This window comes from Hesperophylax consimilis, chromosome 21, assembly GCF_061612785.1.
Source record: "Hesperophylax consimilis isolate HC1 chromosome 21, BYU_Hcon_1.0, whole genome shotgun sequence".
Taxonomy (NCBI): Eukaryota; Metazoa; Arthropoda; class Insecta; order Trichoptera; family Limnephilidae; genus Hesperophylax; species Hesperophylax consimilis.
In genome coordinates, this window is record NC_142856.1 from 26,770,834 (window position 1) to 26,798,359 (window position 27,526).

Here is a 27,526-nt window from a genome sequence, read left to right on the forward strand (position 1 = left end):
AGACTTTGTATTACCACAAACTTTTCGGTTTGTTCGTAGATCTTTTCATCAGTTATTTTGTCTTTTGGCATGACCCAATTCAAGTATTTTTTTCACATGATCGCGACGTCTCTTCCTCGGAAGTCGTCGAATTGTACCATTCTCAATTTAAGGAAAAATATTAGGGACTAGTTTAAAAGAAAGTATGGCAGTGTTAAAATTACTCAGCTTTATACCTAAATAAAATTAAAGTTGAAAACGAGTTGATAGTTTTCGATTATTTAAACAAATTGCTTTTCATCACAATCAGAGTGCTTTATTTATGTCACAATCTAAATAAAAAAAAGTGAACCCGTTTGTTACTTGATATGCCTCTAATGATTATTATAAATACATCATCGATGATTATAATTTTATTGTATTATAATAATTTTATCAACACCGCCGCCTAAAATTATGCGTACTCTCCTAAACATTCTGCTTAATTTTTAATTAAATATAAGTGAAAAAGACGTTCATATATTAACTTATATAAAATAATTAATTTATGTATTTACTCCCCATACACACAAGCCGTGCTTATTTATAGGGTTCATCAATTACATATATTATGTAATTAATAACTACATTATATTTATTTGTAATTCGTGTATCTTTTTGTTAAGTTTAAATATATATATATTATATTTAAATATATTTATTTATGTTATAAGTTAAAATATTCAATTATTATTTTAACGTAAAAAATAATCGAGAAAATTAAATAATTTCACGATTTTTTCACCAAGCCTAAAAAATTGTTTTTATTTTAATCATAGACAAAATATGGATTAGATAAATAAACGTTTTTCTTTATGGTCTGTTTCTCGCTGTCATTCGGTTTATTGAAAATGTTTTGATTATTATCGAAAAATAATTAATAAAATGGGTAAGATGAATATTATTTGCACAAATTAGCAATTATGTCTCGAAAAATTGATGGTACCATTTAATATACTACGTCTCATTCAATATTTATTGTTTTCAGCGGAGGAGACGTTAGAAACATTGGATTACTCCAATAAATATCTGAAGAAAATAGAGAAAGCGACGGAAAACCAGGCAAGAACTATCGTGACACTGATACTGGATGAAAACGAACTCCAGAGACTCGATGCCATTGATTCTTATACACGATTGGAAAATGTAAGTCAATTTCAGGCACTGAATTAATTACTAATTTTAATTACACATTACATTGATTAACTACCGTACCTGATAGTGCAGCAAATAATAACATGATAGAATTTATAGGTTTTTAAATTTTTATATTTATCGCTGTTCATCATAACAGTTTTAAACCTATATTCTATGGTGGTGATTAATTTTCGGTGTATTACGAAGTGTTGCGCTTCTTCCTCCTTTAGCCAACGTTTTGAACAGAGTCACGGTATCCATCATCAGGGCAGATCGGGGCAGAAAATCTGAAATCATACCTATTTTGTATGGTTCATTCAACTAAACATGCAATCAAAATATGAACAATCAGCATGCAGATCAATGCATATATTTTCACATCGCATCAGAGAATGCATATCAGCAACAGCCAGATAAAACATTGACGTAAATGCTTGTAATGTTGAAAGAGTGTAATATTATACAGTATACAACAAGTAGGTTTTTTATGGTCTCTGGATCACTCCAGAGCTCAACTAATCAGTACTTTCCTTGGTCGAGTGGTTAAATTTTTTCATAATTTTATTTAATATTTCTTTTCAGCTCTCGATATGCAGAAATAATCTGATGCGAATGTACAGTGTCAGCCGCCTTACAAGCCTCCGTAGCATAAACCTCAGTAATAACGCCATAATAACTATCGAAGGTCTCAAAGAACTCGTTTTTTTGAAAAAGTTAGAACTTTCAGGTGAGTTTTTGGTTATTGTATGGTTTTTGTTATTTATTTGGTGCCTGTAACTAACTTACATTGGTCTCATGGTGGGTTTCAAATTGTACATATTTCCTCAATTATTGATAGAATGAGCACAGAACATAATATATACTGTTATAGGGACAGTAAAGGGGTTGATACTGTCGGTCAAGAAAGTGAAGAAATTTGATAAAATCAAACTAAAGCTTTTCATTACGATGGCAACACTGATTTTAGAACAAATTATGGAAATTTAAATGTGAGTTTATCTTAGATTTTCAAATCTGACTGATTAACTTTGGACAGGAAAAATTTCATGCATTTATCACTTATTTTTCCAACCGATTATCTCTCGCTTTGTGTTAAAAATAACATGTTTGAATATTAAACTTCCAAAATGTGATGTAAAATCCTCTCCTTTCGGGAAATTAGTACCACTAATTTCTGAACACTGTTTGATGTTGATGTGAAAAATATTCTCTTGGACGTGTTGCCTTTTAAAACCATTTAAACAATGGCAGCGCCCTCTATTTTTTCTACACTTGACGGACTTTTTATTTGTGTCAATATAACCAAGTCTCGCAATATCCTACACATATTTTCTGACATATCCACTGTGGTTTGGTAAAACCCTTCAAGCCACAAAATGAAAATTTCACAGGTGACGATGAAAACGAATATTTACGCATTCGTAAAACTAATTAAAAATCTTGAAATTTTTATGAAAGTGGTTATTTATTTTTCTAAATTTTGATGTAAAATATTGCAACCCTGTTTATAAATATGAGAGGGTTGTGTATTTTCATCTACAGTTTTCTCGAAATAACCCAAAATTTATTTTTCGCATAATTTTATTTTCTCGTATTAAAAACGCCCTACCAGCAAAAAATACTTTACCGTGTTGTTCTTTGAAGAATATTATAAATGAAACTACTGAAAAGTAATATTCCTAAAAATGTGGCTTGAAGGGTAATAGCAAAACAAAGTTAATATTTTACATGAAGAAACAATTTTGGTATTTTAAATGAGAAGTCAATTTAACCGAATATTATATTATTTGAATCGCAATAACTTCATAATTATTTATTGTAAATACATATCTACTTACATAATCTGTGTGTGTTTTTATCCATTTCTTATTTACTCACTAACGTTGCAGGCAATAACATAAAGTCCATAGAACAGCTCAACAATAACATTAACCTGGAACATTTGGATTTGTCTGGTAACCAGATTGCACACATTACCGATATATCCTTCCTAAAATATCTCAAGGTGGGTCATATAATTTTTTTTCATTATTCACATAATATTAATTTAATGCTTGATTTTAAATATATAAAAGCCAGGTATTTCCCAACCTTCCTCCTTCCATCTCCTTCTACTCCAGCTTTCTCTCCAATATCTCCAGCCTCATAACATACCTCATTTGGGAATGCCATAGTCCCACTGGTTACTGCTGTGCGTTCGAATAATAAAATGAAAAAAAAAATGTTGATGCTAATTTCTCAGAGTATCTTCCATTGAAATATCGGTAGAACAAGGACAGCATTCCCACCTGATGTCTGTGCTCCAAAAATTGCGAATATTGAAATTTTTTGGGTATTTAAGTATTTTGGGTCTCCAGTCCAGAGGTGGCTGCCAAACTCAACAGTAGGGCGCCCTCGTGATTTGTACAGAGTCAGCAGTTGTGTAATATTACCTCTTCGCTTGCCGACGTTAATTTTTCATTGTGCGCCAGCTGATTCTATTTTCGATATAACTTTTATGTTTTTTGCAATACTATATTTATGTTGAATTTACAGCTCTTTTTACCGAAAAAACAAAACATGTTTGAATATTAAACTTCCAAAATGTGATGTAAAATCCTCTCCTTTCGGGAAATTAGTACCACTAATTTCTGAACACTGTTTGATGTTGATGTGAAAAATATTCTCTTGGACGTGTTGCCTTTTAAAACCATTTAAACAATGGCAGCGCCCTCTATTTTTTCTACACTTGACGGACTTTTTATTTGTGTCAATATAACCAAGTCTCGCAATATCCTACACATATTATAGTTTTTAAAATTATTTATAATATTTAGGACAGGTTGTTTCACAAATTCATCAAATTTCAAAGTTAATTTTCAAGAGGTTCTATTCGAGTTCTGTAATTATTTCAGTTTTGTGAAACAATTGGCCAATAATGATATAATAACAGAACGAAAATAAACTTTGAAATTTGATGAATTGTTCAAATTCTTTGAAACAACCGGTCTTAAGTTATTGTACTTAACTTGTTTGGTAAATGCGAAATAAATAGTTTGTAAATCTTTTTTTATTTCTATTATTTATTCTTGTAGTAAATTAAAGTTTTCCACTAGTAAATTTTCAAGTATTCAACTCTGTTATCCGAGTTCAGTTTGCATAAACTTTATAATACAGGGTTTTCCAATAAGAGGTGTTATTTTGATATTCAATCGTAAAAGATCAATGGTTTCGTTGCTTATGTGGCACGTAGCGCCGTCTTTTTGAAAGTAAACGTTGTCCAGATCAATACCATCCAATTCCGGCCATAAAAAATCATTAATCATCTCTCGATAGCGATCCATTCACCGTAACTGTTGCTCCAGCCTCATTTTCGAAAAAGTAAGGTCCAATGACTCCACCGGACAATAAACCGCACCAAACAGTCACACGTTGAGGATAGAGAGGCTTTTCAACAATAACTCTTGGGTTTTCCGAGCCCCAGATGCGACAATATTGCTTGTTGACGAAGCCACCGAGGTGGAAATGGGCCTCATCACTCAAGATGATTTGCATTTGATTCACTCAAGTGAATTTTAATAATTTCAATGCGTTGTTGAAGCGTGTATCATTCCATTTTTATTAATGGTGTAGTTTCTACTTGTCAAATGTCAAAAAATGACAGCTTCAAAAGTAATATCTACCGAAATAGCGGGCTATTCAAAATTAATCTACCGAAATAGCGGGCTATTCAAAATTAACACCTCTTATTGGAAAACCCTATATGGCCTGAAACTTTTTTAAATGCAACAAAATGTATTTCATATGTCTTATCATGGCTAACTTGTAATAGACTTTTCTTAAACTATAGTAAAACATTTTACCTAACTTTTTATAAAAACAGTAAAAACAAACCTCCCAATAACCTTAAAATTAGACTACATAATGCTAACTGTAATAAAGTAACATGCACCTCTTGCTTTGAAATTGGAAAAATTGAAAAGATCAAATATTTGGGTATATATATTGACACAAATTTAAACTGGCAACCACAAATTAATAACACCGTTTCTAAATTAAGATATCTGACGTACATATTTTATAGACTTAAGGAAGTACTCAATGTTGACAAATTGAAAATGATTTATTTTTCTCTAGTGCAATCCTCAATTATGTACGGTATATTAGGATGGGGTGGCGCACTAGATACATTTATAAAACCACTACAAATAGTACAAAATCATATTATCAAGGTTATATATAATAAAAAGAGGACATTTTCGACTGATCAATTGTACAAAGAATCTCAACTATTCAATCTCCGTAAACTATTTTTACTTCAAAGCCTGAAATACGTCATGAAAAACCAAAATAAATTTCAAAAATATGAACCCAAAATCAACTTTAGAAGAAATCATGTATTTTATACCCCACAAACCAATACCAAACTAATGCAAACTCACAGTAGCTTTATTGGACCTCGCACTTTTAATCTACTACCAAAAAAAATTCAAGTAACAACTAAACTAGCGCAATACCAAAAAGAATTAAAGTTGTGGCTGTACAATGCAAATGTTGAAGCATTATTCATTTAATTTTTACTTTTTTCTATTTTGTTTCTGTATAGTTATTATTATTTTATTTTGTGTTCTTTTAATTCATATATATTATCTTACAATCTTTATTTTTACTTTGATTTATTTTTAATATGCTCCTCTTGCACAATCTTTTAGAATAACTTTAATTATAATCCTACCGTTTTTCTTTATTATGCTTACTGTTTTCTATTTTATTTTTACTGTTATATATTTTTAGGTACAAAAATCTGATGTATTAAATTATATTACCCACGCACAGGCTGCGCCTTAGTGGGTTCCCTTTCATATTATTAAAAAACTTGTATTGTGAAATATGTAAATTGGGAAAAAATAAAGGAAATAAAAAAAAAAAAAAAAAAAAAAAAAAACTTAACTTCTTGATCTAAATTTTCGCCGTGCGCCAGCAGATAACTTACTTATTAATTGCTAAATTATGTTTTTTAAATTATACTGTCTCACCAGATAATGTGTATATATATTTATAAAGGATAATATATTTCCCCAGAATAGATACTTATATTCAGAGAAATGATTTTTTTGATTGTGCCTATTGGTAACATCGACGCACAAGACATAAGAGTATTTACGGGCCCTGTACAGTATGTCCAGCTTCTGAGAGGCTAACTTGACTCTGGATTCGATGGAGTCCTCGTGCCTGAGCTGGTCACTTAAAGTTACACAAAGCATATCAGTATCAAGTATTCTTATTGGTCTATTATAATTTCCAGCATTTATACCTTGACAAGAATCAGATAAGCCACTTGAAGCAGTGCGAACGCTATCTCCCCGCCTCCCTGGTGACCTTGGGGCTGGCACACAATGCCCTCAATGACCTGAACACCCTGTGCCACCTCAGCCATCTCGAGCAGCTGGAGACCATCACCATCGAGGGAAATCCCTGCATCAGACCTGGCACCGGGCAGGACAAAATGTATCCTTGATTAATCATAATATTTGAAAGAGCGTAGCGAAGTCCTGTTTTAATTTGAACTTTTGTTTTCTTCTGCCGATAAATTTTTTTGCACGTTCCGTTTCCGGTTTCGAAAATCTGCTGCATCCATTTTATTATATATTCAATCAAGCCTTACTTTGACTAGATGGCTAACTTTGGCAATGTGGTTAACTTTGACAAGGTGGCTAACTTTGACTGAGCTTTTTAATGCTATACCTGCCTGAAGAAAGTTTGAAAAAAGAATTGACGTTTTTTGGATATTTATCCAAATTTTATGCATTCCTTACTATAAATTAAAAGAAATGTTGCATAGAATATACAGTTTATAATTAAGTAGGTAGGTATTTCAGTACCTACTTACAAATCAGAGGAAAATTTGATTTTGATTTATATAAGAGTAAATTAGAAATATACTTTTTGGGATGCTAGGTGTACTGTTCACAGAATCACTAATTTATATATTTGTGTTTAATTTGTAGAATTTGTGAATTGAAATTTTTTTATTTTATTCTATATCTTTTCTACCAGCGTATTCGATCTTTTCTTTTTAAACATGATCTTTTCTTCTTAAACATAATCTACTCTTCTCGAACATGATTTTTTCTTCATGAACATAATTTTTTCTTCTTGAACATGTTCTACTCTTCTCGAACATGATCTCTTCTTCTTGAAAATGATCTTTTCTTCTTGAACATGATCTTTTCTTATTTGAAAGAATAACCTAATAATTGTAGTTCACCCACATACTGGGATTACATTATTATTATGTACCATTTTTTTGTATTACTATACATGACACAAAATTACTCATTTTATCTCCTTGATAAGGTTTCTATGGTTCCCTTTATGGTTAGACAAAGGCGGAGAAGATAAGATCACATTTTTGAACAGAAAACAATGGTTTTGCTGAATTTTTGCACAAATTTGTTTTCAATTAAGAATAGGCAGTTAGATATTGATTTAATGTATGTAAATTAACATGTATATATGATCCTTAACATTGTTTGCAGTGAATTTGACTACCGCCCTTTTGTTAAAAACTGGGTTATGAATGTAAAACTAGTCGACGGATATGCAGTCAACGCTATGGAGAGGTATGTGCCAACTTACACCTATTCTAACAAACGGCACCATATAAAACTAAGTGTTTCAATGATGCCACAAAGTAGTCGTCAAAGTATTCGCTGCTAGGAGCTTTTGTTACCATTAAAATTACAAATGATTGGTTCGCCCACAGGAGTGATTGGCACTGAACCCGTTAAAAACAATTATTGAAGAAATAAAACCACTTTACTCAATAATAATTATAATAATATTTGGCTGATTTATATAGAGCCGTTTTTGTGAAGAATCACGTTTAATGGTGCTGTACAAATATACATATCGCATAATACATACATATAAATGGCTTACAACTAATATTCATAAGAATGACTAGTGACATCTTAGACTCATATCTAGTGGTTTACGAGTAAAGCTTATAACTACTGATTTAAAACCAGTGACTTACATCCAAGGCTTTTATCTAGTCACTTAGAATTAGAATTTGAACAGTTCATCAGATTTCAACGTTAATTTTCAGGTTCTGTGAATATTCTATTCAAGTTCTGTTATTTTATCATAATAGGCCAGTTGCCTCACAGAACTGAAATAATAAAAGAACTTGAATAGAACTTTCACAGAACTTGAAAATTAACTTTGAAATTTTATGAAGGGTTCAAATTCTGTGAAACAACCCGTCCTTAGGCTTATCTACTGACTTACATCTAAGACTTATATCTAGTGACTTACGACTAAGGCTTATAACAGCTGACTTAATGACATACATATTTATAACTTATACAAGTTAGAGACTTACAAATAGCATCATTCTTGTATCTTCTATTCACAAAAGTGTCCTGTAAAAAATAGGATAACCCGTTCATCTATAACACGAGTAATTAGTGTAGATAATACAACATTAATGTGATTGATGTTGTTTGTATTCCAGTCTGAAGGCAGAGTGGCTGTACAGCCAGGGCAGGGGGCGGCAGTTCCACGAAGGGGAGCAGGAGCAGCTGGTGCAGTACCTAACCAGCACCTGCCCCAAGGGGGATATGGCCCCCGAAACTGAGGAGCAGAGGAAACTCAGAATGATTCTCAGCAAGGTAAAATCGAGAGCATCTCCTATCCTTCTATATTCCTCTCCATTTACCTTATTAGTTTTAAGGGAAAATAAAACTTTTATCTCTAACCAACATTATCATGAGAAACTTTTTGGCTTAACCTTGTTTGTCCTCATTTATACATGGTGTCCGGAAACTCATAGTACAAACGGGAATCTGGTGAATCTACATCACATTTGGAGTCGATTTTGTGGTGTAACTATTTTTGATATGACCTTTCATTTTCGAGTAAATTGATTCTGAAGTTGAAATTTTTTCGTTGAAATTTGAAAAAAATCATTCATCAAGCCATTCAGATGCCGAAATTTTTTTTATATAAGGAAAAGAAAAAAAAAAAAATGCTCAGATTGAAATATAAAGTGATGTTTTCTGGACTCCGTTTATTTATATTTATTTTATAAATAAAAAGCCGTTTGTTTCTTACAAAATAAATAAATGAATAATGTAGCCTATTATCCCTTTATAACTGGCTGCAGACGAGCGAAAGTTTTTTGCCTTTGAAAAAATCCTGACAGAAAATATATCTGTTTTTGGAAACGGAACCGGCTTCGATGGAACGTGCGGGATCTGCTTATTTAGGATACCTTCACGGGCACGTGTTTCAACCAGTAAGTCTCCCAGCCCTATGGGTTTGTAACTAAGAGCTTTACAAGTGTGGCCCACACAATCGAGAATGTTTTTACTGGTTGATTATTTGGTTAATGATTTATTGAGATATGTATAAACTAAAATAAAGGGAAAGGTTGTGTATGTTTTAGAAATCATTCTCAGAAGACTCCTCTACATTTAAGTATAGATTACGGAATGTTTAGAATTTAAGAGAGCAGAGCTTTGTTTTACGAAGATCGATTTGCAACGAAATGCGCACAGTTGACGGTTGACACATGTGAAATTAGCTGCCGGTGTTGCTAGTGTTAAGATGATAATGTGGCCAGCATATAAATGATTATTTTTTCATGGTAGGTAACCGCTACAAAATAAACCCTGTTTTATGTTTACAATTTCATTTTAGGCTCAACATTATCAGCAACAGTTGAGAGAACAAGGGCCCTCTCCGCCCAGAGCCAAACATTCACCGAGGATGCAGGGTAAATTTTTTAAGCTTCTTTCTCTAGTCTTATAGTTTCTCTTGCCATGACAAATTTCAAAACTTGTTTCTTTGGTGGGCTAATAATGCTAAGTGCCTGGGGAGCCAGAGACATCGCAGACATAAACGCTCAAACCTTATTATAAATTATCGAAGAAAGCAAAAACTTTGTGGCTTGACATTATACAAAATGAAACAAACACTTAGTTTTAAACCACTTTATTTTGAGGTATATTCATCGACCGGTTTCGATTGGACTCAATCTTCTTCAGGACAATAAAATATAAATATCTTATTATAAATGGTTAACTTTATATAGTGTCAATTAGTGATTCAATCACCTCGAGGGACTTTTCATTTCAGACTTGTTATTGTTAAAGAAGCGAAGCTAGCAGTCCACAATGGAGTGCTGGTACCCACCCCGATGTACGGAAGTGAGGTATCGAAATGGCAGAGAAAGGATGAAAGTAGACTGATTGCTGTAGAAATGAGATCCCGGCATGAGGCGTATGTGTGGTAAAACCGTGTATTATCGCGTGAGAAATGTGGAGATCTGCAAAGAGTGCAAGGCTGATGTGAGCGTAATGAGTAAGATCAAGAAAGGGAAGCTTAGATGGTTTGGGCATGTAGAGCGAATGAGTGAAAAAAGGAGTGTAAGGAGAATATACGATGCAAATGTGAATGGTAACAGAAGTCGGGGACGCCCGAGGAAGAAGAATAATAGAAGAGTATGTATGAGACGATGTATGAATGTGAATGAGACAAGAAGTGTGTGCCAAGACCGAGTTGTTTGGCGGTCCGTCCTCTCTGCCTACCCTTGCGGAGAAACGGCGTAATGGTTAGTGTAACGTATCGATGTTGTACAGGATAGAATACTGGGCCCTTAATCTCCAGTATTCTAACGAGGATAGGGATCTGGTAATATATATTAATAGTCGTAGATTCTTATATACGGAGGTTGTTTAATTCGGAATATAATAAACTGACAATACAAGTAACAAGTTGCCTAAAGGCCGTCTAGCGATAGAATGGCTCCTCGCCACCCGGCAATGTAATGCGAGGCCGTTGGTAGCGTTCGGTTATGTTCGGTAGAACCCAAAGCTGCCCGAACCCAAACACCAAACACTACAGTTAGTTAGTTAGTTAGTTATTGTTAAAGCCCTTTCTAAATCATTTCAAGAATGCTCTGTCTCCAAGCTTCGCAAGATTCGTACGAGAGGGCTCAATCGGTCTACTAGATGCATCAGACCTTGGCAAACTTTTTAAAAAGGACGATAATTACCAAAGAAATAATAAGGAATGGAAAGGTGGTTGTGAATGGATGTGGATATCAATGGACCTATAATAGCCTTGAGTGCTTACAGGAGTAATGCCGTTTGACTATTAACGACTTTGACGGCGTCCATGGTCGAGGGGTAAGGCTCCCGATAAGCAAGCTGGAGGTCGCGGGTTCAAATCCCAGCGTACGCAAGTAAACTTTATTTTATTAATTTGTGTTATTTCACAATTAACTAATTTAAAATAATATATAGTATATTTGTAGCAAGTTTCAGAGTGGAAGATATATAGTATCGACCTGCTGTAAGACCACCATTCAGAATTGAAACGTTGCCTGAAATGGCTTTGGCCGTGTTTGGTGATCAGATCTGAATAGCCAGGTACTTCCCTTTCTCCTTCCCCTCCCCACTACCTTCAGACTCGCAACATTCCCCGATTGTGGATGTAATAGTCTCTCATCAATTAAAAAAAAACTATGACCTTCAATAATATTAATACAGTGAAACATCTATTTATCGTTTTTGAGGGGTCCTATTGAAATACATTATGAATGCGTGAAAACTGTGTTTGAATGTCTAACGTCTAAAGCGGCCGCCAGCAGCGATTGATTGAGTAAAATAATACAAAAACTGAGTGCTTTAAACGATTCATGCCTAAAACGATTCAAGGAGGAACGATCGATGCAATCTATTTTTGCGAGTTTGTACGAAATTAATTTGGAACTGGAAGAAATAACAAATAGAAAACAATTATTTGAGGAACGATCAATCGAGATTTCAATGTAACTAATTTGTTTTCATTATAGCTCGAATCACAGGCCGAATGGTCAGCAAATCCCCCGATCGGGCCATGTCCAGCAGTTATCACTCGGCTCTATCCAACAAGCACCACACTGCCCTGATCAGCCAGCACACAAACCAGATGTCAGCCAGCTTCTCGGGAGAAATTCTGTCCAACCACAGTCTCACGCCCGTCACCAAGTCGCTGCACGGCCGAGTCATCGGAGAGATGAGCCCCGCCATGAGTCAGAGTTTCGACTCGTCGGCCGTGAGTGCTCTGCTTAACCCCGAGCCGGTGGAGAGCAACAGAATCAGCGAGAAGATCGCCGTCGCGAAGGCGATTAAAGAAATCGAGCTGGCGAAAGAGGAGGTCAAAGAGATTAAGGTTGACTGTGAGTATTATTTTTTCATCCTTTCACCTCTGTCCTCACTCTGCTTGAATGTTTAAGCAAGAATATAAAAGTCCCATTTACCGTACCTATTTGCCAAGTAAGAAGTGTTGTGCAAATCTGAAAGCATGTTGCCGATTATATGCTGATGATGCGGTGCTGATTGCTAACAGTATGGAAGATCTACAGTCTCTCGTGTATAGGATGAACCAAGTATGTATGAAGATTGAGTTAATGACAAATGTAAGTAAGTCTAAAGTCATGGTGTTTGAAAGACAGAGTACGAAAACAGCTGGCAATCTAGTTGTGAATGATGAATACTTGGAGCAGGTGGATAAGTTTGTGTATTTGGGAAGTATGTTTACGAGAGATGGGAAGGCTGGCAGAGATATTGAGAGCAGGGTAAATGCAGGTAACTTCATTAATGAAGGACTGAATGCGGTTGACGGTAACAAAATTTTGTCCAAAGAAGCGAAGCTACCAGTCCACAATGGAGTGCTGGTACCTACCCTGATGTATGGCAGTGAGGCATGGAACTGGCAGAGAAAGAGTGAAAGCAGATTGAATGCTGTAGAAATGACATCCCTGAGGCGTATGTGTGGTAAAACCATGTATGATCTCTGCCTACTCCTGCGGTGAAACTGCGTGTTGGTTAGTTAGTTAGGTGTTGTGCATTTTTTTTCTATCACAGTTTGATCAGTTATTTTGAATCGTAATAATAATATCCAATTTTTATTATTTTTACTATAAACATAATTTCTTTCCAGCTAATATGGATTCAAATAAGGCCCTCAACCAGCCACTAGAAGCCGCCTCCAAGATGGTCCCCGTTCCTGACTCTTTGATGAGTCCCGACTACCAGGGTCCTCTATTTGCAGCCCAGCCCTCTCTGATCATCAACCCTGCTGCCCAGGGTGTCATGATAAACCAGCGGAGGCCAACCGGAACAGCGACTCAAGTTTACAACCATTCCAATCTAGCCAATCACTCAAACCATTCCCAGAGTCCGATGGTTATGAACAATCACCAATCCATTGTGAATCAAGTTCAGTCATTTATACCCAATGTGTCCATAGCGAGCCCGCATTCAAATTCGCACTCGGATTTGCCAGTTTTGAATTGTTCCGGAAACAGAAATAAAGTGGCGGCTCAGAAGACAAATGGCCCCCCGGCAAAAGGAGCTGTGCCCACAAATATGAGAAGTAATAAAGGTATGCGTTCCATTATTCATTTATGACAACTGAGCATCTACGTGTGATTCATAAACAATAATACTATAATATTTCTTGTCCTAGATGGGACCATATCTTTTTCTGTTTCAAATTTTCATTTAAGAATCGCTAATAATGTCTTCAATAATTAAATATTACAATTTGAGGTTTTACTCATTAAGTTATTCCAAAAAATAAATATTCATTGTAGACTTTCAGAAAAGTCAATAGATGTCGCACATTAAAATAAAAATAGGATATATGTATTTATCAAGGATACTGTATAGATTGCATTTAGTTAGAGTTGAATCTTGCGATCATACATAAAGATAGCAGCCAATAAAAATGTGCAGTGAGAAAATTATGGTAATGTTGGTAGTTCTTATGTGAAGTATGATTCAGTCAAATATGACTGAAGGAGATAGGGTCCCATTAGCTCAGGTGGTAGAGCTGCGCCCCGGCAAGGCAAGGGTCCTGGGTTCATGTCCTAAAATCGCTAATATTGTCTTCAAAAATTAAATATTACAATTTTAGGTTTCACTCGTTAATTTATTCCAAAAATAAATAGTAACCAATGCTTTAAAGTTCGTCTCGACTCTCTCTATACACGGTGTCCGGAAACTCGTAGTACAAGCGGGAAACTGGAGAATCTACACCACATGGGGAACCCAAAAAAACATAAAGTTTTTTGATTTGAGCATTTTCAAAAAAAAAAAAAACCAAAAAAAAATATTTTTCGGCTATTTTAGGGTTAAAGTTTTTTCTGGTGTTTAGGGTTGAATAACAGATGTTTTAACCCTGCAGAGCAGAAATATTTTATGATTACACCGGGTTAAATGAAGGGTGATTTCAAAATAATGCTTCAAATCCGAGTTTCTTCATTTGTTTTACTTTCAAATAGTTTTAATTAGTTGGGTACTTTGATCTTCAGTAATAATTTATAAGAATTTGATTAAAAAAAAAAAAAAAAAAAAAATCAACTTCAAACTCGATTTACTCGATAACGAAAGCTCAAATAAAAAAAAATATACTACAAAATCGACTCCAAATGTGATGTAGATTCACCAGTTTCCCGCTTGTACTACGAGTTTCCGGACACCCTGTATAGACGGCGCAAAACCCAGACTTAACCCAATTTCCACCAAGCTTTTGTTAATTTGTTTATAAAGCAAATCTTCACTTAGACGTCTAGTTAATCTATCTACATCTAGTTAATATCTAGGCTTGGCAGTCATTGGGTTTTATTGATCAACAATTCAAACCCAGACCAACAACTTCTGATGATACCTTTCACTGTCCACTGAAGAGACAAACCGATATAAGTGTGTTGCGAGCGCGTCTGTGTGCCCGAAGTAAGGTCAATTTTTGCTTACTTCGGATGAAGTAGATAAAGCATTGCCTGTGTAGGGCCTAGGAGATAAAACATTATCAGGCAACATTAATTTCTTATGAGTAAGATTAAGAAAGGGACGCTTAGATGGTTTGGGCATGTAGAGCGAATGAGTGAAGAAAGGAGTGTAAGGAGAATATATGATGCAAATGTGAATAGAAGCAGAAGTCAGAAGCACCCGAGGATGACATTTCACGACCAAGTGAATCAGATACTTGAGTCGGGCTATTTATAAATAAGACGATGTATGAATGTGAATGAGGCGAGGAGTGTGTGCCAAGACCGAGTTGTTTGGCGGTCCTCTCTGCCTACTCCTGTGGAAAAGGTGTGATGGTTCGTTGTTTGGTTTTCTTTTTATAGTACTTCTAGCGAGAGATACATGAGCATCTTTTAAAACACGTATTTCAATTTTTTTTAATTGATGTTTAAATAAATACAATATTTTGTTTTTTTAGGATCTCCACAACTTTCAAGAAGTGCAATGTCTAGTCCGAAGTTACGAAATTGTGCCGAGCATCGAAAAGGTAATAATTGTTTTTATTTTATGTGACGAATTTCTCACTGGTCCGTACTACTAGTTCTTCTTCACTCATTGTAACATATATTGAGTAGATCAGTGGCTAAGTAAATAAATGCCCCAGTTTCTTACCAAAGCGCCGTAGCTACATCCTCCATCATTGCATAAGAAACATTTTCTCTATAATGATGGTAGTAGGAGACTTTAAAATATTGGCAGGTTTTCGTAACATGGGAATGTTTGCGTTGACGCAACTATATGCATCTCCTTTTAACATAAGTTCCTGCTTTCCCCCACCCAAACTGTTACCCAATTGCCTGTCCCTGTCTGACAGTGTGAAGTACCTACATCCGTGACAATTGCGACAATTTATTTATGCATGACCTGTCTGTTAAGAAAACTGGTACAGTGAACAAGTCCCTTCAGTGGGTTTAATTCGAGTCTGTTACGGAAGCTTGTGCCTTGATGATCAAGCATTGTCCCTCAAGTCCATAATATTGACTGTTATAAAACAGCTAGCCCAATAGTTCTATCAAATATTGCTTGCAGTGCACTATAAATCCACAAACTGATTCGCGTACAATATGGCGTCTACAGTTTGCCCAGATATTACCATGTACCTTTATTAGTATTGGTTTTGTATTCCAATTTGTATTTAACAATATTTATTATATCTTATCATGCCATGTTTGCATATTACATTAAAACCTTAATAAACAACATAAACACATATATTTGTACTAAATCCCTTACTAATAAATGTGTTTTAAATTTTACACATCTGGTAAACAACCATTTATAGTGAATACAGTCTATGATTATAGTTGACAGGGAACATTATATATTTTATGTATAATATCACAATGTTGAAGAATCGTAACAAAACTTAAATCATAAATAAATAAATCATTTAAATATTTATTTTAACTGGTAAATTTAATTTTTAAGCTTCCAAAAACGTAAAGTTTAAATTTGAAAAATGGTAATAAACCGGATCCAGAAATTAGGTACCAAAATATTAAGTACTGTTAAAAAACTACATTACATTGACTTTAATTCAACTCCGTATCCCATTACGGTGCAGAAATATTGCATGAAGTATTGCTCGGGCATCCCCAACTTCTTTGGCCATAAACATCTCTAAACACTTCTGGCACTAATAACAACAAACTAAATTTTTACCGATGTCGGTCAACTACTTTTTGAGTTTTGCGAGCACACACATAATCAGGCTGAATTTTTATTTATTAAGATGTTCCTGAAAGTTCCAGACTATTTCCGAACATTTCAGAATGTTCCGGGATGTTCTGGGATGTTGTGGAATATTTTCAAATACTCTCAAATATTCTGGAAATTTCTAGAGGGCGAAACTTCCAGCCCTTATATCTTCAAAAGCACGCCCTTCAGGTAAAAAACGGGAATCTTCTTCATGGATGGGGGATAAAGGGCTACCACACCACATAACTTCCTTGATCGTGCTGGGACTCTACTTTTATAATATATATTGATTAATTTTTGAAAAATAGGATGATTTATTTAAAAACAAAAATAATTTCAAAATAAATGAAAACAGAATGAGCAAAAGAACAAATAATATATTTTACACCCCCCAAACAAATACTAAATTAATGCAGACACATAGCAGTTTCATTGGTCCTCGTACATTTAACCTTCTACCACTACAAACTCAAATGATAAATAAAACAATAGAATATGTTAAGGAGGTAAAATTATGGCTGAATGACGCAGATATTGATACGCTTTTTATATAAATTTATTGATCCTTTCTACAACTCACTTGCTGAAACTTTATAAACTATTGTACATAATGTTTTCTCTTTACTTTTATAATAACTATAAACAAAAAAAAAACTTTTTCTACTTATATATATTATACTTAGGTACTTGAAATATAGTAATGGTTTTATATTACCCACACTCAGGCAGTGCCTTAGTGGGTTTTCATTTCTTGTGTATACAATTTGGTAATATATATATTATGTTATTATTTACTGTCTATTAATATGTATAATATATGTAAGTAAAGAAATGAAATTAAATAAAGTTAAAAAAAAATAAATAAATTAATTTCTAAAAATTATTCAATTAAAAAAATTATTAATTTTTCTGTTTTTGTTATTTTCAGGAAGTTTTTCATCCCGCCTGCCCCAGCAAAACAATGAGGAAATACAATCAGCCAAGAACTTGTACAACCAATCTCTTCACGCCACCCCCGGCGGGAATTCTAACCTCGCAAGCAAAAAAAATAATGGATGTAACAAAACTGTTGGTACTCTCTCAAGTCAAATGGAAATTCAGGTATTTAGTATTTCACCTAGAGTAAACTGCTTTAATCATTGAAGAAGATAATATAAACAACTCTCATTGAAAGAAAGAGACAAAAACACAGAAAATAAAAATGTAACGTTTGCAAGACTCAAACCCAGATCCTCCAGTCTAACCGGAATTGGCATCTCTACCAGATAGTGCCACTTATATACATTCCATCAATTTTATCAACTCATGCTCCAATTTTTGAATTACAATAATTAACTTTAAGGCGATGCCATACGTAGTAATGCAAAATCATGTGTTTTTGGTTTGAAAATTTGGTCGCCTCGAAATATTTCAGATACTTTAATTAAATACTGCGAGTAGAATACATCTTGGCCTTTGAAACAATCGAGTATTTTTTAGATAAGTCTTTTTACAAGCCCAGAAAAAAAGAATGTATAAGGCCTATGAAAACAGCTTTAAAGTTCAAAATCTCCTACTTACGAACCCATTTTCGGTTATGATTTTATTGTATAATGTGGCAAATTAAGTTATTTATAAAATGATTGAAATTTTTTTAAATATTTATACCTGAACATCCACAAAATAAAATAAAAGGCACTTTTTGTCCATATTTTTTTCTTGCATAAATGAAAACAGGCGGATGGTGTTAAGCAGGAATTTAAACCTTATCGCCATCTACGTAAGGGTTATTATTGATAGTGGCTCAATTTAAAATATTACACGACGTAGTGCATCGCCTTAATTTATTATTTCCCATATTATTGTCTGCAATCTTTTTGGTATGATTGCAAAGTTCTACTCGTATTGTTTGTTTCATCACTGCTGAACTCGTCAAGTAATGTTTTTTGTAATGTTCGCCTGTTTTTACCGCCATGTTAAGTTACCTATAATTATAGTTACTTGACAACGTCCGGTGATTTTTCACAAAAACGGCGCTATACAAATCATTAAAATATTATGTTATCATTGATGAGTAGTTATTAGTTTACTCAGAGTTGGTGAAATGCCCCCTAATTTTATCTATATTTTCAATACGTGGCTAATTTCACTTTGACGGTTTAGCACAGGGGTTCCCAACCCCGTGCCCACGGGTGCCATGGTGCCATGGCACGGGGTTCGTATACGGAACGATTCGTATGTGCCCGCCACTATTCGACAGTGAAATAATTTTTTCATAAACATTAATTAAAAATGTGAATTATTTTTATTTATTTGTTAGAGTTTTCATTTTTTTTGTTTATAAAATACGTTCGTATGTTTGCGATATTGTATGTATGAGTGGTTCCTTCGCTGACAGTACTTGTCGCAACCTGTCTAGCGGCGAGCCAGACTGCACTCTTCACGCTAGCCTGGAACTGAGAGTTCTATTTGCACATCACTCCTTGTACACTTCGGGTTTTCGGCATGTACAAGGAGTGATATGCAAATAGCATTCCCTGCCTGGAATCGCGTTGTTGTCATTTTGATTGCGATTGCTGCCCCGAGTTTGTCGATTTAAAATAGGTGGTGCCCGCCACCCTACCGATATTTTAGAATGTGCTCTAGAGTACAAAAAGGTTGGGAACCCCTGATTTAGCACTTAACGGAGTTAATACATGCAAAGAGATGGCATATTGTTACAGACATTAGGTTTTTAAACCTCCATTCAAATCTGGTAATAATATATTGTCTTTAATGTATTAAATAATCTTCTTAAAATTTTTAGTTTCTTTTGTTGTATTGTAAATTTGAATTTTTTTAGGTTACACCCCCTGATACCCTCGGGGCGAACAGTTCGGATGAAGACAGTGAAATGTGCGTAGAGAAGTTGCAATCTATAAAGGATGCGGCATACCAGAGGTATTACTAGATTATGTACTTGTATTTTACTTATTTATCTTTATTTTACGTTTATAATATTTGATGTAGTTAGTTATTCTTTGAAACTACAAAATCTCAAAATAAATTCTCAAACCGTGAGTGTGATGGAATGTTGCAGTTTTTTCTGTCTGGATTTATTGGTTAACCCAACTATTTTCAGCATGCAATACCATTTCCATCATGAACTATGGAGGTGCGGTATATCATTTGAACTGCTAAAATGAGACGACCCCTTATTAGTCTTAATAATAGTCTTCGGAACGATCCCTCAAAAAATAGTTATCATTCTATCATCTGCCATTCCAGCATTCTGGCAGGTCCAGCCCATTGTAGTCTTTGGCACCTACAGAATCTCACAGTGGTTTTATGCTCCATTAAGAATTTTTAGTTCATAATTCATCTTTAAGGTTATCACATACATATCAGCTCGGAATTGGATCGGCACTGCCTCACCTCTTTTCACTAGCTTTTCTCGAGACGAGACAGTGCTGTTACAGTGCTGATTAGTGTGCAGTGTCGCAGTATGGAGTCTTATACGAAGAATTCCGAATGGCTCGAGCTGAGACAAAGCTGATCTGGTGCCGGGGTGATATGTGTGCAATTAGCTTTATCCTATAAGATCCATTTACCATTGAATTTAATTGATAAATTTCAGACGTAAAAAGCAATCCGTGTCCGAGAGTGGTTCCTCAGAAGGCGTAGCCACCAGCACCACCAATAAGACGGGCAGCAAGAAGGTGAAGACACCCGATGGAGCCGCCGTGACCATACAGAAGCTGTGGCGCGGCTACCGAACCCGGAACCTCAATCAGAAGACTGGCAGCATCATGCACTCTATACAGACCATGCGGGCTCGCCAGTATATTGAGTGAGTCATGTTTTTATTTGTTAATTCTTTTTATTAACTAACCATCAAGGATTTTTTGAGAGGATGGACCGCCAAACAACTGTGTTCTTGGTACAAACTCCTTGCTTTATTCACATTACATACATCGTATCTTGTTCTTTTGTTATTCTGACTCTTGACATGGCCAGACTCAAGTATTTGATTCCCACAATCCTACACCGGTAGCTTGAAAACAAATTGTCAATTGAAATAATTATTGAAACAAATTTTGTGGTTCCATAACAAAACAGACCATTGAAGAAAAGTGAAGATAATGAACAAATAAATAACTAACCCAATCTTTTCTTTTATCGTGTTCTTTTTTATACGGTTACCAAATAATTATGTTTATCGTCGTTGCTCTTGAAAAATGTGCCAGATTTCAGCAAAACCTTTTTTTCCACCAAAAATTTCCAAAAAATCAAGGAATCGGGTCCAATCTCGGCTATGTGCCATATAAATTTAACCGTTATCTCACAAAACTCGTTCAAATGTTGTTTGTTGACACATCTGAATACAAAAATGCGAAATTTCTTGCTTCCCATATAAAATTTTGTGAAACATAGCCGGTCTTGCAAGCGCAACGACGATATAATCTTTGAGTGTTATTTAATGAGGTAACGGACCTCTGCTTCTGCTTCCGCAATAGTAGAAGTTTTGCAAACTTTTTACTTCCGCTTTGCGAATCTGTAAAAATTATAACAGAAGTTTAATGAATCTTTCTAGGATGAGTTTCTTAGTAACAATTGCTGGGCGCGTGCACCCTGGGAGTGTGGGCAGGGAGAGGGTCGCGAGTAGCCCCTTGCGTGATTTGATTAGTTTTCGGATTACTTATTAAGTAACGTCCCTAAGTCTAGGTTTTTTCTCGCAGGGTGAAAAAGTTGCAAAATTACTTTTCGTTAACACAATGTTTGCGGGGGGTTTTTTAATCAATCTAGGCCGTAAAGCGGGCATTTTTTATCATGTTCGCGCGCAAAATTACGTTTCATGTAAAATAGCTATAACTTTTGAACTATTGATCAAATTTAAATGAAATTTTCAGTATTTTACTTTATTTGAAATCTTTCATTATGAATTGGTCACAAATTTTTATATTTTTGGATAAACAATTATGATATTTTAGTTTAAAAAATTAAAATTAAAAAATTTGGAAAAACCTCACTTTTGTCATATTGTCGATTTAGTCATTTTATGCACATTCAACATAGTATATATATATTTTGTAAAATACACACCACTAAACACTAATATTGTTTGAAAGTATGAAATTGTTGGAAACAATTCCCTTTATGTAAAGGTACATCACAGAATTTACACATGTACCGGGTTTCGCTAAGTATTTTGTGTACCGCGCACACACGAAATCGCCTTCGTAGATTCTTATTTTTACCAGGGCCTTTTCCAATATATGTTTTCTCATATACATCGATAATCTTCCTGGAGGATCAGATTTTGAAGATTTTTTTCGGATACCAGATGTTGATGGTGTTAGTTCCGGGTCTTGACTATTATCTGACGAAATCTGATCAGCCACCCAGTGCTCTGCGATTTCCTTAAAAAATTGTTTATATTTTATTTTCCTTTCTTTTACGGAGTTGTACACAAGAAATGAGTTGAATAATGCACAATTTATTATATACATCGCTAGCCTTTTTGTCCATTTAGTGGTTTTTCGTAAAATAGAATAATACGAAAGATATTGGTCTGCTCGGTCAACGCCTTTCATATATTTATTGTAATCGATTATCATTACCGTAGTCCATTTTTATAGGGTATTTTTTATAAAAAAGTATCCCTTTATTATGCTTCCTATAATTTTTAGTATTAATGACTCTATCCTGAATGGCAAGCATAAATCCTTCTATTTCTGCACTCAACTCTCCAATACTCAACCATTTGTTTGACGAAAATTTGTCAACATACGTTTGGTTGAGATAATTGAAGTGTTTTGCGTGTAAAATTTTATTTGACCAGGAATCTAATAATTCCTGGATGGGATTTATAAAAATGTTGGCATTCTCATTGTATAAATTTAAAGGTGTAATATTTCTATCTGCCTTGCAAATTATTTTGTGCATTTCTGAGCTATGAGCTTTCCTATGGAAAAAAGTTCTTAGGATTTCTACCTGATTATGTTTCAAAGAAGTTATTTTGATTATACCTCTACCTCCTAAATTTCTAGGTAAATTAACTCGTTCTATAGCTGAATTTGGATGATGGCAATTAAACTTTGTTAGCGTAGTTCTAATTAATCTTTCTAAGTTATCTAAATCTGTATGAGACCATTTAATTATGCCAAATGAGTACGTTAATAGAGGTATTGCCCAAGTATTTATTGCTTTTACTAAATTTTTAGCAGATAGATTGCATTTTAAAATTTTCCTGATCCTAGTTTGAAATTTAATCCTAATATCATTTTTAATACTAGTATGGTCTAATCTACTTGATTGTGGGTATCCTAAATACTTATAAATTATTATTATTATTATTATGTAATGAGCAGGCAGCATTCTGCTGATGCGCTCATATCTGATTTCACAACAAGTTTGACAGTAATTGAGTTGTTTTAAGTTTGAACTAAGTCCTTTCTTCTCTCCAAATGTGAATCCAATAGAGCTTTGAATTGATTTATATTTGTTGCATCGATGACATGTTGTGGGAGTTTGTTCCAAGCATCCACTACTCTATTTGCAAGGAAGTGTTTTTTAGGATTAGATGCAAAAGGCGTTTTGGTAATTTTTTTTGAGTGTCCACGGAGATTTATATTTTTATTAGTAGTGAAGATTTCTTGGATGCTAGGGCAACTGTAATGTCCAGATAAAATTTTGAAAGTCTCGACCACAGTTGGCCGGCCACCCGACCCTAATTCCACGAATTGCCAGGTACCTGGTACACGTCTCACGAGAGCTGAGCATAATTTTTACTTCAGAGTAACCAACATCATACGTTTCTCGTAATATTTTGTTAATCTAAGTGTACAACGCATTTTGGCGTCTCCCGCGCTTTACCAATAGTGTACGAATACGAAAAACGCTTTTAAGCGTCTCACGCTCTCTACTAACAGTACGCCAAAGACGCGTTTAAGCGCCTCCCGCAAACAATGTGTTAAATTTCGAATATTGAAATCAAAATACATATACATACTTCATCCAATGAAAATGTTTATTTAAAGACTTTCTATTCTGCCGTCTTCTTTGTAATGCCAATTTCGCTTACGCGTCTGCAAAATTAAAAAAATTATATCCACTTCCTTTTCCATTATAACACTTTCATTACGTCTCCAGTGTTAATCTACAGAAAACAAAAATTTGATGTCAATTTAATTATGTATATTATTTGAAACGCAGCTTTTGGGTGGTACATATTATGAATTTCTCCTAGGTATATCATAAGATTTTATACAATGTATATTTTTATAATTTAATTTTAAATGCAAATACCGCACAAAAGCCCCGACTGCTCCAGACTGTCCGGAGTCATTCAGATCATGCCAGGCCCAATTGCGGTATTTTATGAGGCTGAAGGAAGTGGGGAGGGGAACTTAAAAACAAGGCTTATTAAATAACATTTATTAATTTTGTCATGCCTGTATTCAAACCCGTTGATTCCGCAACCTCTGGTTGCATATTCGAGGATCTTAAATGCTCAGCCATGAAGGTCGTCAGTTTGGCTCTGATCTTTCCTCACATTGATTTCAAAGACAATTTCTATAAAAATGGGTCTTTTTCAGAAAACTGTCTTGTGATATGGAGGCAACAAAGGCGGCCTTAGACAGTGAGAGAAAGATTCAACAGCTGCAGATGCAGGCAATCAATGCTCTGTGGAAAAAGATATCAGCCATGGAGGTCAGCTGTGGGAAAGGTAATATTATTGAATAATTAACCAAGCGATAGCTACCCAAATTTGTGTACCACCGCTAATGCCCTTGAGCGATAGCTACCCAAATTTGGGTTGTGCCACTCTTGTCTTGAGTGATAGCTACCCAAATTTGGGTTGCTCTGCTCATGCCCTTGAGCGATAGATACCCACATTTGATTTGCACCGCTCATGCCCTTTAGCGATAGCTACATACTCAAATTTTGGTAACACGGTTAATGTCCTTAAGCGATAACTACCCGAATTTGGGTAGCACTGTTAATGCCCTTAAGCAATAGCTGCCCAAATATGGGTAGCAGCGCTAATTTAGTTGGGCGATAGCTACCCAAAAGTGGGTAGGTGATTTTTATGAATTTATTTTGAAATGCTTTGTAAAAACTGTTTATTTTGTTTTCAGAAGGCGACAGCTGTCCCAAAGACATACTATCCTTTACCATTGACAAAGAAGAGAAGAAGTCCAGCAAGGATGCTGCAGTTAGGGAATTAACGCAGACATGCAGCATGCTGCAAGCTCAGGTGTGTATTACAGATATCAAAGCAGCAGTTCATGATTTGTGAGCTTGGCGTCATGAAAAATGCACAGTTCTTTCTGTATGGAATTTCTAGATTAATATAAAAATGGCTACACTACTTGTGATGCCAGCCCCGTCAATGTGCATTATCCGCAGTTAAAGCATTAAAATCTCAAGTATACAGCATGTTTCAAACTTGCTGTTTAACTTCAGAAGAAAAAAATTTCAGTGAAATTGAAAAAAGTTTGTTTTTAATACAATAAAAAGAACAATGTAAAACTTTTCAAATAACTGTAATTTTTTTTTGAATAATTGAATTTAAGATCGATGTAAATGCTGTCCCTTTCTTGCTAAAAACAATAAGTACGTGTAAGCAAGACAAAAGACTTTATCAGTGATGTTTTGCAAAGACCGCACTGACAGAAGTGCTAATACATGCAAGCCCAAGTACGTGCTGGTGGCCTCAACTCTATTCAGCCTGCCTATGTTTGTGATAGCAACTCAATATGTAGTGGAGCGATATCGCTGAAACTTTCAAAGTTTGCTCTTATTTGTGCCAGAAGTGTTTGGACAGTAGTTTGAATGGTAGAAGAATTCGGGGACGCCCGAGGAATACTTAACGCAATATCTCTGCACCGGAAAGAGATACGTAGTCAAATTAAAGTCAATATAATGTAGTTTTTTTAACGATAACATTGTGATATACAGTAGTTAATTAATGAAGTAAGAAGAAGATGCCCGCGAAAGATATTAGCAATAGCATTGTGGGATCCACTAGTAATATATATATATATAATACTAGTGGATCCTCTGCATTCCTCGGGCGTCCCCCATTTCATCTACCATTTAAACATCTCTAAACACTACTGGCACTAATAACAACCCACTGTGATATTTTTAGAGACATTGGTCGACTACGTATTGAGTTTTGCAAGCACAAACATCGCTGGCTGAATTTTTATACATCAATATTAGAAACCAGTTGGAATTTAACTCAACCATTTGAAATGCATTTTATAATAAAAGACGTTGTCCTGTCACAGACCGCCTTCTATGTAGGGAAGTTAAAATTTGTAGTTGTATGTATTTTTGGATGAGAAATCTGAAAAAAAAGGAGATTAGCGTGAACTAACACTGTGAAACGTGATTTTTTATATTAAGATTATGTAATAATGTCTTCAGGTTCAACAGCTGCAAGGTTCCATGAGGGATATTCTTCAGTTTGTATCCAGTAAGCACACCGGTCTGACGCAGCAAGATTGTGGTGGCATTTCCACTCAGACGGAAATAAGTGCCGTTCATACGCCTCAAGTAAGTACCCACCTAAAACATGAGGAAGATAAGTCCATAATTACTTGACACGGTTAATACGCAAAAATTATATTCTATAATTCTAATCAGTTTAATAACAATGAGAAAAAACTATTTCAGTTGTCGAAAATAGAAAAAAATGCATTAGCTGTTTTGTTCGGTCATTTGATGACTTTCTTCATGCCATGTTTTGACATACATAATAATGTTAAAATAAGTTTTTTAGGCAAGTTTTTAATTTAACCCAAACTAAAAACGTATTTTAGGTTCTTAGGTTCATAGTTTGGGTTAAATAAGAGAAAACGAAAAACTAACTTTAAAACATTCACATCGATAACAATTTTAATTTTAACAAAAAACTATTAAATGCATTATTTTCCATTTCATTAGTGTTTTTTAAAAATAATTTGTGCACATTAACCGTGTCCAGTAATTCTGGATATTTACCAAAATGGCTAAGAAAAAACAATATTCCATCAAAAATATTTAATTCTGTTATTTTTATGTTTTCTTCATCAGGGTGAATCATCTGGGAATTGGCCGTATCATAAAACAGCTTCTAGGCCGTGTTCCCTCTCTCTCACAGTACAAAATAATAATTTTAAGCAAAAATTGTCTCAAGAAACCGAGAAAACCGAATCCGTCCAGACCGAAATCAAGGAGAATGATTCCGGCACAGACACCGCAGACAAAGATGTCCAACTTCCTGGGCAAACTGACAAAATGTCCACAGACATTACTAATAAACAACAAAACGTTTCTTTGAACAATGACAACGAAATTACAGTTGGGGATAAGGTGGCCATTTTGAAACATCAAAGCTTTGAAAAACAGCCTGAAGATGGTGGGGGTGACAGCTTTGCAGAAAATTTGAAAAAAGAATGTCTCGCTGGTGTCGCCAGCAGTGAATTTTTTTTTAATAATTCTGCAAATAAAGAATCATAGGATGATTTTTTTTAGTACAAGAAAATCCCTCCTCTTCTTTTTATGTTTTTTTAGCTTAGATGAAATATTATTTATTTTATTGCTATTATTGTTACTATTGAGATTAAATATTGTAATTTAAATATTCTACAGTTGGCTAGTGATACTTCACATTCCTATTATCTTGTTGGTAGCTCTGCTTGTGTAGTTTGTAAAAAACTATTGATTATTGTTATTGATTTTAGTGTGTCCGTTCAATTTTACCCCTGCCCACCATTTTCGCATCCCTTATTAATTAATACTAGTTTTTTTTCTCTGGGATGAAGCAAACTTTTTTATAAAATTAAATACAGGGTTCATTTAAAAATGCTAAATTCAAA

At 34.6% G+C, this 27,526-nt stretch overlaps 1 protein-coding gene across 1 annotated transcript; it reads left to right on the plus strand.

Moving 5' to 3' along the window:
• Positions 1-835: 835 nt before the first annotated feature.
• Positions 836-27,526, plus strand: Cep97 (centrosomal protein 97kDa). Its single transcript, XM_089644520.1, has 18 exons — positions 836-907; positions 1,007-1,164; positions 1,738-1,882; positions 3,045-3,160; positions 6,440-6,642; positions 7,674-7,757; positions 8,654-8,810; positions 9,841-9,916; positions 11,999-12,364; positions 13,129-13,572; positions 15,418-15,486; positions 17,626-17,798; positions 19,519-19,616; positions 20,293-20,505; positions 24,254-24,384; positions 24,797-24,915; positions 26,094-26,222; positions 26,742-27,526. Exons 1-18 carry the CDS (start codon positions 904-906, stop codon positions 27,165-27,167), a joined length of 3,111 nt encoding a protein of 1,036 aa, XP_089500646.1. The 5' UTR covers positions 836-903; the 3' UTR covers positions 27,168-27,526.